The sequence below is a fragment of the Carcharodon carcharias genome, chromosome 1 (assembly GCF_017639515.1).
Source record: "Carcharodon carcharias isolate sCarCar2 chromosome 1, sCarCar2.pri, whole genome shotgun sequence".
Classification (NCBI taxonomy): domain Eukaryota; kingdom Metazoa; phylum Chordata; class Chondrichthyes; order Lamniformes; family Lamnidae; genus Carcharodon; species Carcharodon carcharias.
This window is the reverse complement of record NC_054467.1, coordinates 163012227-163026046: the sequence shown is the minus strand read 5'-3', so window position 1 is coordinate 163026046 and position 13820 is coordinate 163012227. Positions and strand designations below refer to the sequence as shown.

Here is a 13820-nt window from a genome sequence, read left to right as displayed (position 1 = left end):
ATCTTCCGATTAGGCACTTGACAGCCTTCCGGACTTAACTTTGAGTTCAACAACTTCATCCCCTTTTTTCTAATAATTATTTTATTTATTTTTTATATATATTTTTATTTTTCTTTTCCCACCTACTTCTATTATTAATTTTAAAATTTATTTCCATCCATTTTTTTATCTCCACATTTTAGCCCATTTCAATCCCTTCTCCCTACTCCACCCTCACTAGGGCCATCTGTCATTTGCTCATCCTGCTTTCTACCCTTAATGTCACCATTAGCACATTCCTTAGAAAATATCACCACCGTCAACACCCCTTTGACCTTTTGTTTATGACATCTTTGGCAATCTCTCCTTTGCCTCCACTTATCACTGGCCCTCTATCCAGCTCCACCTGTTCCGCACCCCTTAAACTACTTATATTTCACCACATTTCTATTTCTCTTTAGTTCTGATGAAGAGTCATATGGATTCAAAATGTTAACTGTGTCTTCCTCTCCACAGATGCTATCAGACCTCCTGGGTTTTCTCAGCAATTTTTGTTTTTGTTTTCATGAGAATGCTTTTTTTATAATATCAGTTGCCTTTTATATAAATCTCAGGTGAAAAGGTAACTTAAAAAGTGTATGATATTAATCCTTTTTGAAAGTAGTGAGAAGTACTGATTTTAGTGATGGCGTCTCCTCTAGGGGAACTATCCTTTTGGCTTTTTGTTCAAGTTTTAAAATTCTCCTTGGGCCAGGCAGAATCCTAATTGAAAACAAAAATAAAATACTGCAGATGCTGGAAATCAGAAATAAAATCAGAGAGAGAGAAAAACGGAGTTCATGTTTTAGGTCTGTTTCTCTCTATCTCTACAGGTGCTGGAAGACCTGCTGAGTATTCCAGCATTTTCTGTTTTTATTACAGAATCCTAATTGGTTTGCTCTGAATTTGCTCAGTTTAACCTGGAAGGTTCAACCACAGTCTGTGGCTAAACTGAGGAATTGGCCCCAGAATCTGAGTTAATGAGGGAAATATCAAACTGCTCTTGATCATTATTTAGCACGTGGAAGCATACATGTGTGAATAAGATTAGTACTTGTGTGCTCCTTGAATGACAAATTGGTGTCCAGCCTTGTGGAGCCATACACTGTTTCAGTTGGGAGGTGAGAAAAGAATCAATTAGCCACTTTTTTAAAGCTCAGACTCATGAATTAAGCCATTCAGCCCATCATGTCCGCACTGGTCAACAAAGATCTGAGTACACTAATCCCATTCTCCAGCGCTTGGCCCATAGCCCTGGAGGCTATGGCAGCGCAAGTGGATATCTAAATATTTCTTATGTTCTGAGAGTTTCTGACTGAACCACCCTTTCAGGCAGTGATTTCCAGACTCCCGCCACCCTCTGGGTGAAAAAGGTTCTCCTCAACCCCCATCTTAGGCCATCTACCTCTTACCTTAAATCTATGTCCCCTGGTTATTGACCACTCTACTAATGGATAAAGTGCCTTCCTATCCACCCAATCTATCTATACCCCTCATAATCTTATACACCTCAGGACCCTTCTCAACCTTCGCTGTTCCAAGGAAAACAACCCCAGCCTATCCAATCTTTCCTCATAGACCCTCCAGCCCAGGCAGCATCCTAGTAAATCTCCTCTACAACCTCTCCATTGCAATCACATCCTTCCTATAATCTGGTAACCAGAGCTGCATGCAGTACTCCAGTTGTGGCCTAACCAGTGTTTTTATATAATTCCAGCATAACCTCCCTGCTCTTGCCTTTAATAGCCAAGGCATAGAATACAAGTATTCATTTGCCTTCTTAACCACCTTATCTACCTACCCTGCTAAGTTCAGGGATCTGTGGATATGTACACCAAGGTCCCTCTGATCTTCAGTACTTTCCAGGGTCCTGCCATTCATAGCGTAGTCCCCTGCCTTTTTAGTCCTCCCCAAGTACATTACCTTATACTTTTCCAGGTTGAATTCCATTTGCCACTGCTGTGCCCCCCTGACCAGTCCATTCATATTCTCCTGCAGTTTACAGCTATCCTCCTCACTATTTACCACCCTGCCAATTTTCGTGTCATCCACGAACTTCTTGATCATACCTCCTACGTTTAAGTCCGAATCATTTATGTACACCACAAGCAGCAAGGGCCCCAGTACCAAGTCCTGCAGAACCCCACTTCCAGTCACAAACATCCCTCTACCATCACCCTCTGCTTCCTGCCTCTCAGCCAATTTTGGATCCAACGTGCCACTTTGCCTTGGATCCCATTACTTTCTTGACCAGTCTGCCATGAGGGACCTTATCAAAAGCTTTGCTAAAGTCCATGTGGACCACATCAAATGCATTACCCTCATCAACATTCCTGGTTACCTCCTCAAAAAAATGCAATTAAGTTTGTCAAACACAACTTTCCCTTAACAAATCCATGCTGACCATCCCTGATTAATAGTATATCTCCAAGTGCAGATATCTTCTGTCCCTCAGAATTATTTCTAGTAATTTCCCGCTGTCGAGGTTAGACTGACTGGCCTGTAATTTCCTGGTCTATCCCTTCCTCCCTTTTTTAATATTGAGACAATGTTAGCAGTCTTCCAGTCCTCTAGCACCTCACCTGTGGCCAGAGAGGATTTGAAAATTACTGCCAGGGCCCCTGATATCTCTTCCCTAGCCTCCTTCAACAGCCTGGGATACATCTCATCCGGGCCTGTGGATTTATCCACTTTTAAGGCCACTAAACCTGCTAGTACCTCCTCTCTCTGTTAATTTCCTCCAATATTTCACAGTCCTCCACCCTGATGTCCATACCTGCGTTGTCCTTTTCCATTGTGAAGACCGATGCAAAGTATTCATCGAGGACTGTACCCACATCTTCTGGGTCCATACACAGGTTACCTCTGTGGTCCCTACTTGGCTCTACTCTTTCCCTAGTTATTCTCTGGTCTTCCTACATTAAAAAAAACCTTTAGGTTTTCCTTTATTCTATCCACCAATGCTTTCTCATGCACTCTCTTAGCTTTCCTAATTTCCTTTTTAGGTTCCCCCCACTAGGGACTCTACCGTATTGAGCCCTCGGTATCTACCATAAGCTTCTCTTTCCTTCTTAATCTTAACCTTTATGTCCCTTGACATCCAGGGCTCTCCAGACTTGGTTCCCCCCCCCCTCCCCAACTTTGTCTTTATGGGAACGTATTTGCCCTGTACACTCACTATTTCCTCCTTGAATGCCGCACTTATCTGCAAGTAGCTGCTCCCAGTTCACTTGGGCCAAATCGTTTCTCATCTTAGTAAAATTAGCCTTTCCCAGTTTAGGACTTTTATTCCCTGCCCAATCTTATCCCTTTCCATAACTATCTTAAATCTAACTGAGTTATGGTCACTATCTCCATAATGCTCCCCTACTGATTTCCTTTCCACCTGCCCGGGCTCATTTCTGAATATTAGGTCCAGAACTGCCCCCTCCCTTGTTGGGCTTTCCATTAAAAATGACAGTTTCCTCAGTGGATCAGTTGTGGGCAGCCATTGTGTTGGTTCACCGATCTACAATCATTAAGCAGCCTCTCAATAGCTTAAAGAGGCCAAAAGTGATGTGAAGTTTTTGTCTAACTCTGACTAATACTATATTATGCTTATTCTTCGTAAATACTATTCTACAGCTTATAAGTTAAAGTCTTTGTTAGATCTTAACTATATTCACAAACTGATTTGGTTAAATTGGTATGGCATTGTATAAAATGTCAAATGTGTGCTGCTAAATATGTCCAAACACTTGATTGAGTTAAAACAAAATATATTATTTGAGGCTTTTGTCAGTGGGGTGGGGAACTGTTTTTAATTGGTGCCAATGCTAGGCCAGTGTTTTGGAAAAACGTAGTTATTTCCTTAATCTTAAGTATCAGTCAAGCTTCTATTTTCTTTCCACAGATGGGATTCCAAAAACCAGAGCTGGAGGATTCCAGAATATCTGAGACCTCTAACAGTTAATCTCAATTTCCAAAGGAACAACAAAACCGTATTTAAATCCACTAATTTTGCTGGATATGTCGGAATGCTGACTGGCATGAGACCAGTACGTTATTGAGGAATACTAAAACCATTTCTGTCTTTGCCTTCTAATCTATATCGGCTTCAAGACCTCATGTGCTGCTCTAAAACCTGTTATGTATCTCCTTCAGATGAAGCCACATTGCTGTATTTGTCAGTGAAATTCAGTGCCATCCAGGGAAAAGAATTTTGAGCCTGGGGGCTGAACTTGGCACATGAGCCACAGTTTAGGCACAACTGGTTTAAATAGTTTAGAAACTTGAGGTTAAGAGCTATCAAAATTCTTGGCATACAATTGATTTTCCTTTTTGATATCTAAAGCTTAGTCAGTAGTTCCAAGTTGGAATAACCAAGGGCAAAATTGGGAAGCCAACTGCCGCCTGCAATCGGCACCGCACTGCAATTTTACACAGGTAGGCCAATTAAGGCCCGCCCAACGTGGAACGCAAGCGGCAGCACTGAGAGCTACCTGTGCAGGTGGGGGGAGTAGTGTGAGCAGGCCTAGCGTGAACTTTGCACGTGTGTGTGATAAAGCACTTCAATCTCCCAGAGGCATGGAGCTACCTCAGGGAGATGAAACACTGTTTAAAAATACTAATGAACAAAATAAAAATGTCATAAAATATATTCCCTCATGTGACTCTGTCACATGAGCAGGGACATGTTTTTAATTCAAGTGTAAAATTTTTATTTAATTTTAACTGCTTTAGGAAACCTCATCCCGCCCGTGGATGAGGTTTCCTAAAAGGTGCAAAGGTCACTTGGCCTTTTCACCTGCCCGCCAACCGTTAGGTTGAACGGGCAGTGAGAAATTCTGCACAATTGTTAACTTAATGGCCTTATAATTGTCGGTGGGGGTAATACCAGCTCCGGTGCGTGCTCTGCCGACATCGACATGCTTTATTTCACGCTCGGGCTTGTCGGGCGTGCGCCTACATGCCGAGCAAAAAATCCTGCCCCAAGTAAATCCTTAATATCAAATTGTGATGTTATATAATGCATCAACTTTTTAACAATGAAACACCCCAAGGCTTCACAGGAGCATTATAAAACAAAATGCAACACTGAACATTCTAGAATATGGGAGCCACATAAGCAGATATTAGGTCCAGAGGACTAAAAGCTTTTTGTTGTTAATTATTTCATGGGATGTGAATATCACTGGCAAGGCCACCATTGGTGTCCATCCCTAATTTCCCTGAGAATGTGGTGGTGAGCCACTGCCATGACCCACTGCAGTCCATCTGGTGTAATTACATCCTTTGCCTTTAGGAAGAGAGTTGCAGGTTTTTGACCCAGTGACGTGAAGGAACAGTGATATAGTTTCAAGTCAAGATGGTGAGTGACTTGGAGGGGAACCTGCAAATGGTGGTGTTCCCATGAGTCTGCTGCCCTTGACCTTCCAGGTGGTAGAGGTCATGGATTTGGAAGGTGCAGTTGAAGAAGCCTTGGTGAGTTGCTGCAATGCATCTTGGAGGTGGTACAGACTGCTGTCTCTAAGCACTGATGGTGGAAGAAGTGAATGTTTAAGGGGGTGGATGGGGCACTGATCAAATGGGCTGCTTTGTCCTGGATGGTGTCGAGCTTCTTTGGTTTTGTTGGAGCTACATTCATCGAGGCAAGTGGAGAGTGTTCCATCACACTCCTGGCTTGTGCCTTTGAGATGGTGGACAGGCTTTTGCAAATTGGTAGTGAGTAAGACACCATAGAATTCCACTGAAGAAATTGGTAAAAGAGCTAGGTTTTAAGGAGTGTCTTAAAGGAGGAGAGCAAGCTAGAGAGGTGTGGGGGGAGGGGGGAGAATTCCAGTGATTGGGGTCTAGGCACCCAAAGGTGCAGCCACCAATGGTGGAATGATTAAAATTAGATGAATGCAGATATTTCGGAGGTTGCCAGGTTGGAGGAGATTATGGAAAGAGCATGGGGTGGGGCAAGGCCATAGTGATTTGGGGAAGAAAAGGATGAGAATTCTAAAATCAAGATGAGACTTAGCTGGGAGTCATTGTAGGTCAGCGAGCACAAGGGTGATAAGTTAATAGACCAGTTCTGAGTTAGGATTCAGGCAGAGGGCTTCAAGTTTACGGAATATAGAATGTGGGAGATCAAATTAGTGCATTGCAATAGTTTATTCATGCTTTTTTAAGGTTTAAGCAGCAGGTGAGCTGAGGCAGGGGCAAAGTCGAGCCCTGTACAAAGATGTTAATAGAAAGTAATTAATGGGATTGGCTCTGCAAGTACTTTGGGAAAAATCATTTTGCATCCATTATATAATATCAGAGAAGAAGAAATGTTCTCTCAGTGCATTACAACACAGCAGTGCTTTTCCTCCTTGTACACTTAAAAATCTGAGAGGCTGTGGTCCTCATAGTGTTGGGGAGTAGAAGACATTTCCATTTGTGGACCTAGTGTCAGCATACATAGAATGTAGAGCACAGAAATGAGTCATTTCTATTTCTTTCTCTTATATATTCATCTGGCTTCCTCTGTAAGCTATTTGCCTCAGTTACTCCTTGTGATGTTGAGTTCCACATTCTAACCACTCTGGGTAAAGTTTCCCCTGAATTCCCTATTAGATTTATTAGTGACCAACTTGTGACCTCTGGTTTTAGACACCACCACAGATGGAGAAAAGTACTCCATGTCTACCCCATCAAACCCTTCCATAATATTAAAACCTCTAAGGTCACCCCTCACCTTTTTCTTTTCTAAAGAAGGAAGCCCCAGTCTATTCAATCTTTCTGCTAAGTATAACCTCTTGGTTCTGGTATCATCCTTGTAAATCTGAATTCTCACATCAGATAATGATTTCCCTCTGCTGCAACCTCAGTAGCGTACTCCCTATTGGATTAGTAAAGGTTTTCTATTTCTCATAGTAGCCACTCTGGTCTGAATAAAGTTATAAATTTAAGATGTTGTCTCTAACCATCTAAAAATCATTGCCAACAGCAATATTAATATATTCTAAATTAATCACAAGGTAATATACAGTGAAATTTTGAGGACCTTACTATAATGGATAACCCAAGTTTCTGTTTTTGCAGAAGATGTTTACACTTACAATGAATGAGCGTTTCAGCATCGATGGAGGATATATTGGTAATTACCAGTCGGATTAGCATTCAGACTCTTAAATTATTTCAGCAAAACTTTTTAATTTTTCTAACATTTATTCCTCCTTTAGTGATGCCTAGTATTTTTCACAAACTTATACTATTGTATGGAATGCTTACAGAAATTTTAATTTATTTAAATCACCTTCAAGAACATTTTCTTTTGAAATATTGAGAAGACCCACAGCCAGCTCCCACGCAATTGTTATTTTAAATAATCCAATTATTCTCCTCTTCTTAGGCAGTCCCTCGGAACCGAGGGTATCTTGTTTCCACTCCACTTCGATGGGTTCGGAGATGGCTGATAAGTCCAATACGCGATCTGCAGACTCTGCCACATGCAGGGCAGATGGTGCTGGAAGGGTTGGGTAGATGGGTTCTTTGGAGCTTTGTGTGCTCCCTTTGATGTCTTGGCTTCACGTCTACGTATTCCAATGAAGTCTCTCGATGTATTCGGTGTCTTCCCAAATAAGCCTTCTCCATTTTGGTCGGTCACAAGCCAGGGGCTCCCAAGCCAGAGGCATGTTTGACCTCTTCAAGAATGCTTTGAGGACATCCCTAAAATCGTTCTGCTGTCCTCCTGGTAATCTCCTGCTGTGAGCAAGTTCAGAATAGAAATCTAAATATCATATCTATCATAAATGGTAAAGTGTTATAGCATAACTTTGCCTGTTTTATTTGGAAACGTATAAGCACAAGGTTTCACATATGTTTAAAAAAAAAAGTTAGACCTAAATTTGATATATTCACATTATATTTTTAAGTCCATACTGACTTGATTTGCAGGCATCATTGAATGGATATTGGGTAAAAGGGATGGTATGTGGATGAGTTTCCTCACCCGATCTGTGTTGGAGAATGCTACCAGGTATAGTGCCTGTCTTAGATTGCATTGTATTTTGAAGATAGCTATTTCTTTTCCTGGTTTAGGTACTTGTGTACCCTTCATTTGTAAACTGTTTTGGAATATAGAAATGTAATTTCTAGTTCTATAGATCTTTCATCTCAAAATAATCCTTTCAAAGGCAATCTCCATGGCCCAAATTTTAAAGAGACAAGCTGAGTATCTCCATCAATTGTGTGAAATAAATGTTGTTTTTCACAGGACAAATCTTATTTTATACTAGATACTGTAAACTGCCTGACTTGAATTTGATGGAATGTTTACTGTCAATTTACTCACTAAACATTACTGACTTTATCTTGCAGTTACTCAAAAGCCAAGGACCAATTATCCAATACAGAAATGCTGGCACCAGCTTACTTTATACTAGGTGGCAACCAGTCGGGGGAGGGTTGTGTAATCACACGCTCAAGGACCACTAGTCTGGATATCTGGGAGTAAGTACATTGACGTAGCTATAGGATTTATACCGTTTGGTCTTCATTTTAAAAGAAGTGGAACATTGCTTGAGAGTAAATTTGTTGGTGTTGGATGTTAATTCATTTTCTTTGTACAAACTAGGCTTGACCTTAAGCAGGGAACCTGGTATGTGCTGGAAACAAACTACGACCATTGGAAGGACCCACTGTTTCTGGATAACCGTAGAACTCCAGCAATGAAATGCATGAATCAAACAACACAAGCTGTAGGTCCTTATTTGCTAACTAACACCAGTGTGATCATGGCTGATAATCTATGAAGCTATCTTACCAAGCAGTCTATGCAGGAAAATGTCATCTTATGAACTCCAAGCACAGGTTTAAATAGAGTAACTCCTGAAACTCTGGCTTGGTTTTCATTTCCCTTGCAGAGGCCTGACTGTTTATATGGGTACAACAAGTCCTCATTTAAAGTTGTGATTGCATTCCTGAAAATTGCAACTTTAAGTGAAACAACGTTAAGTGAATCATAGGTTCCCATAGGAAATAATGTTAAAGCCAGAGTTAGGTTCCTTTGTTTTTCTCTGGGTGAGAAATGCCCAATATACAAGCTGAAATACTGTGTACCATACATGTGCAGCATTATGCATTCCTAACTGAAATAACTTGCAAAACAAAATATATATATAAATTAATTCTCAAAAATTATAGTTCTTGTTCTTACTCGAGTACAGTACTTTTAAATAGACTAGGCTTCATCTAGTGGCAGAAATTGGTCAGTGCAGTTAGCTGGGGTGGGGGTTAGGGGAAGGAGTTGGCAAGACTGGGACAGGTAATGGGACGGTGGGGCAGGGGGTGAAGTTGGCAAGGCCAGGAATGGGAGGAAAAGAGACTGCGGGAAAAGTCATATGAGCAGGTAGGCCATGAGAGAGAGAGTTTGTGGTAAACGACAAAGTGAAACAACGTTAAGTGAGTCGACTTTAAGCAATGACTTACTGTATATGATACACTCAACTGATTAAAAGGAACTTAAACTATTCAGCAAAATCATGAGGAAAAAGATGAATTAGTAATTTATTTTTTTAAATTAATAAAAATGTGAGAGAATGGATATTTCTAAAAATTTGGGGGAATATTGTGTTGTTCTGTAAGGAAAGCTGGGTGTCTGATTTAATGAAGTTGGGCAAGAGGTTGATAGGAGTCAGGCTGTCTGGAAACATGAAAAGTTAAAGGTATTAAGTTTGAGGTACAAGTAAATAGGTTAAATCTAACATTTGCATTTTTAGATAAGTTGGGAGGTAGTTGAATTTCAAAGGAGAGTCAGAGGTACCAAGGAAAATATTTGCAACCTGCAGGAGTCCATAGGTAAATAGTAGTGGGGATATTATATTTTTATTGACCAAAAGCAAAGGCAAGATGGAAACAAGGAAGATCTTATATTTGGAAGGGTTTGAGTTTCAAAGGGATGTGAGAACAACGGGACTGAGATGAAAGGGGGAAAAAGGTACATTAGAGTTGCTGTGGATAGCTTTTGAGGTACAGAGAGCTAGAGATAGCTGTTGAGCCATTAAGCTGGAGATAGGTAGAGGAGTTTGAGCTGTTGAGAAGTCTTGGGCTGCAGCAAGCAGTTTTATCCTGAAGTGAATTCCATAGTAACGTGTAGGAGGATAAAGATCATCTGGTACACTTTTATTAAAGCTACAGCAATCTGCCTTGTGATATTACTGGATTCCATATTTAAATATCTATAAGGGAGTGTTGCCAGGAAAGTGCTTTTTTGTGGGTTTGACCAAGTAGAGTTTTGGAGGAAATGTTTTGTAAGACTAACCTTAATTGTGTAACTGTAATCATGTGTATTTAAGTTTTTATTAATTAATAAAACCTTTTACTTTTAATTTTTTAAGACCCAAAAGTGTAACTGGACCTCTTACTGCTGAGATTGGTATGTCGTCTTCTCGTTGTTAGAATGCAAAAAAGAGGATTTGACCAGTAAACCAAATTTCCCTCTGGGATTTGGTTTGCACAGCAACTAACATGAGATGTGGTCATAACATATTGGAAAAGTTACCAGTTTCTAATAGCTTTCCAGACAAAGTTGGTAACTTTTGAACACATTCCATATCACTGATAGGGTGGCATCTGACAACAGAGAATTTTGTTTTTTATAGATGTCTATAAACTGGAGAATTTTTGTGATGGTGCTGTTTGCTTATTTAAGGTGTAATGGAATATATTATTGTTTGTGTGTTTCAGAATATTTCCATAGAAACTATTTATGATGTTTTGACAACAAAGCCTGTTCTCAATAAGGTGAGTATGAATTGAATGGTCCCATTTTTAAATGGTTCTGTTTTACGTTCTCTCTCTCTCCTTTTTCTAGAGTAGACAGCTTACTTCTTTGTTTTAGCTCAGAGCAGCAGTGATTTGATTTATTCATCAAGTTTCCCTCCTGGTCCATTTTAATGTTTTTGGTAGTATCTAATCACACTTCTGCGGTAAATCAAACCAGTAATGCTTGTGTTGAATGATGATGCTAATCTCAACTAAAAAAAAATAGAATTCAGTTATGGAAAATTTGAAAGAGCTCCTGTCATGGATTTTTGGTTTTTACCTATTTTGGTGAAGAGGTTCAATGAGCTCAGCCACTCGAGGAATTATACTGTTAATATTGGATCATCTCTGGTTATTTTGTTAATCTCTAGGTACTGTTTAGATTTTCTTTGTTCTCATAAATTGGTTGTCCAAAACTCTTTATTCCCTTTGCTGGCCTAAAGCAGTAAATAGTTTCCACATGAACACTTTGTCAATTCCAATTTTACTTAGCAAGAAATATTTCACCAGCACATAATCTTCCAATTGATTTGCTATTTTTAATTTACTGTAAATGCAGTAGGGCAAACTGAACTCATAGCCAAAGGCATTTATGCCTTGGAATTGGTTCATAGGAGAAACATCTAACTGACCCCTAATATCAAAGGACTGAAAAACGAGGATGAGAGAACACAGGTTCAAATGAGTAAAAGACAGATTTTGACTGATGTTGCGAAATTCTTAGCACAGTGATCAATGCACAAAACAAACTTTTGAATTCAACTATGTATTTTTGTTTTTTAATAGTTGGACAGGGTTCTGATGTATCTTTCTGGAAAAAATGGCTTTCCTCAACTTTTTATTGAGAACAGGTGTTATTTGTTGGATTCCTTCTTGAATGTGGAATGTAACGTTTCCACCACTTAAATCTGATGGCCAAGCTATCTGACTTGGCTTTGATTTTTGCTATATGCTTGAGTTCATTCATATCAATAGTGTACAGATGGGTACTGGGATTGAACCTAGGGAGTCCAAGAGATTTTATAATTTTTGTATTTCATAGTTGACTACATATACTACCCTGATGGAAGTCTCTGAAGGAACATTTGAATCATATCTACGTGACTGTCCGGACCCATGTATGCCATGGTAGACTTCACAAGACTTCAGTGCGGAATTTAACAGCTGGATCTGAATATCGCTGAGCAGTTTGAGCTACAGATATGCTGCTTTTTAAATATATCACATTTCTGATGGCACTGAAATTCGGTAATGAGCAAAAAAAAAAGAGTAATTTTGCTACTAAGCAGGCTCTCAAGCTTAGCTAAATATATTAAAATGTATGCTATTATATGTAAAGAAGTCTCATATAATATTTAATTTGGTAAACTTCAATTTGAACCTTTTTCCTATTGAAGGCTGGTTCTAGTAAAATGCACGTAGGGATATACTGAGCAAAATCCTATTCAATCTTCTTTGGTACTAATCAGTAACTTAGCATTACTGGTAAAACTTTGCTAATTTCAATTTCCATTTAAAAGAATTGAGTTGATTTTAATTTGGTTTATTTTGTAGAAGAAACTAAAGAATGAACGTATATTTTAATGAATATTGGATATTGTCATTTTGCCAGGTAAACTATTGAATAAAACTATTTAAATTCAAATTTACCATTACTCCTTCATTTTATAATGCAAGTCATTCCTTAAGAGTTCCAAACCAAACTTTCATTTGTAGATTACTTAGTCTGTTGGTTTTACAATTTAGTTCTGGTTTGGTAGCCCCACATGAAACTTGCAACCCTATTAAAAGATGAATGCACTGTTCAACCTGAGAGAAAGCAGCAGATACCAGTTAAAGAAATTATACTGGATGGAGAAAGTGTACTCAGTGGAGTGCCTCACGGATTACTGCTGGGGCCACTCTTGATTATAATCCATGTTAGTTGACTTGGATTTGGAAACACAATGAAAGTTGGTCAAATTTGCAAATAACTGGACCAGTCAAGCCTGGTAAAGGAAGGAACCATAAGATTACAGCAACACCTAGACATATGTCGATAGATGAAGCTCAACACAAGGGCAAGGTGTTGTACATTGGACAAAAACACTATTCATGAAGGGCAAATTTTCTGCTTGTCAGGTGGGCGTGTGCCCAACCCAAACAAGCGTAAAATGATGAGTGATAACGTCAGGCAAGCATCCTGACGTCACGGAGCACTCGCACAATATTTGTTGACTGGCGTGTGCAAGTCAGCAGAACACCCACCAACAATATTAAGGTCATTAAACATCTAATTGAATTACATTTTTCATGTGACAGTCATTTTTAATTTTTTTTTACTCCTCAAAATCTTCATCTCCCTAAGGCAGCTCTGTGCCTCCAGGGAACTTTTCTTGCATGCACCTTCGAAGTTCCCCGCTCACCCTCCTCCCCTACCTGATCCCCACAGGCAGCTCACGTTTCACACTAGGCTGCCCTTAATTGCCCACCAGCCCCCATCACGGGCGGCAGTCTGCTTCCTACCGCTCCCAATCACCCCTGCCGAGCCCGCCCAATGAGGGCAAAATCCTGGCCCAAGTATATCTTAAGTAGGAGAGGAGCTGAAAGAGATCTGGAGATTTATGATTACACATTTCTGGAAAGTCCAACTAATTGGCACAGCAAGGCATTGCAGTCTAATGGTACAAAAACCATTACGCTGGGCCAGTTGGCCTAGGGGCAAATGTAGGAAATTCTTGTCTAAAACAGACAAGAATTTTATAATTGAATAAATGTCTTTATTTCCAGCCTTTATATTACTCCCAAATCTTACCCATGGGTTTCTACGTTGCTAAACTGTTATGGGTAAAGCTTTTGGATAGATTTTTTTTTGCTGTAACTAACTTATTCTGCCTTTGAACTGCACCAGCTAGTGTCTCTTTTTATTTTTTTTTGTCCCCAACATCATTACTGACACTAATGCATTTTCCTGTTTGAAAGTAGACTAAGAGGAGGAGACCAAGCTGTAGAAGAGGAAACTTGTATCTATCCCCATCTGCAGGCTA

General features: G+C 39.8%; 1 protein-coding gene across 1 annotated transcript in view; it reads left to right on the top strand.

The window, feature by feature from the left end:
* The window catches only part of asah1b (N-acylsphingosine amidohydrolase (acid ceramidase) 1b), a 28327-nt gene extending 15888 nt beyond the window's left edge, over window positions 1-12439 (top strand). Inside the window, exons 8-14 of the mRNA XM_041198872.1 lie at window positions 3911-4055; window positions 7072-7126; window positions 7927-8008; window positions 8350-8481; window positions 8606-8729; window positions 10717-10773; window positions 11837-12439. Coding sequence (XP_041054806.1) covers window positions 3911-4055; window positions 7072-7126; window positions 7927-8008; window positions 8350-8481; window positions 8606-8729; window positions 10717-10773; window positions 11837-11926 — 685 coding nt within the window. The 3' untranslated portion in view covers window positions 11927-12439. The remainder of the gene's footprint in view (window positions 1-3910; window positions 4056-7071; window positions 7127-7926; window positions 8009-8349; window positions 8482-8605; window positions 8730-10716; window positions 10774-11836) is intronic.
* The last annotated feature ends 1381 nt before the right edge of the window (window positions 12440-13820 follow it).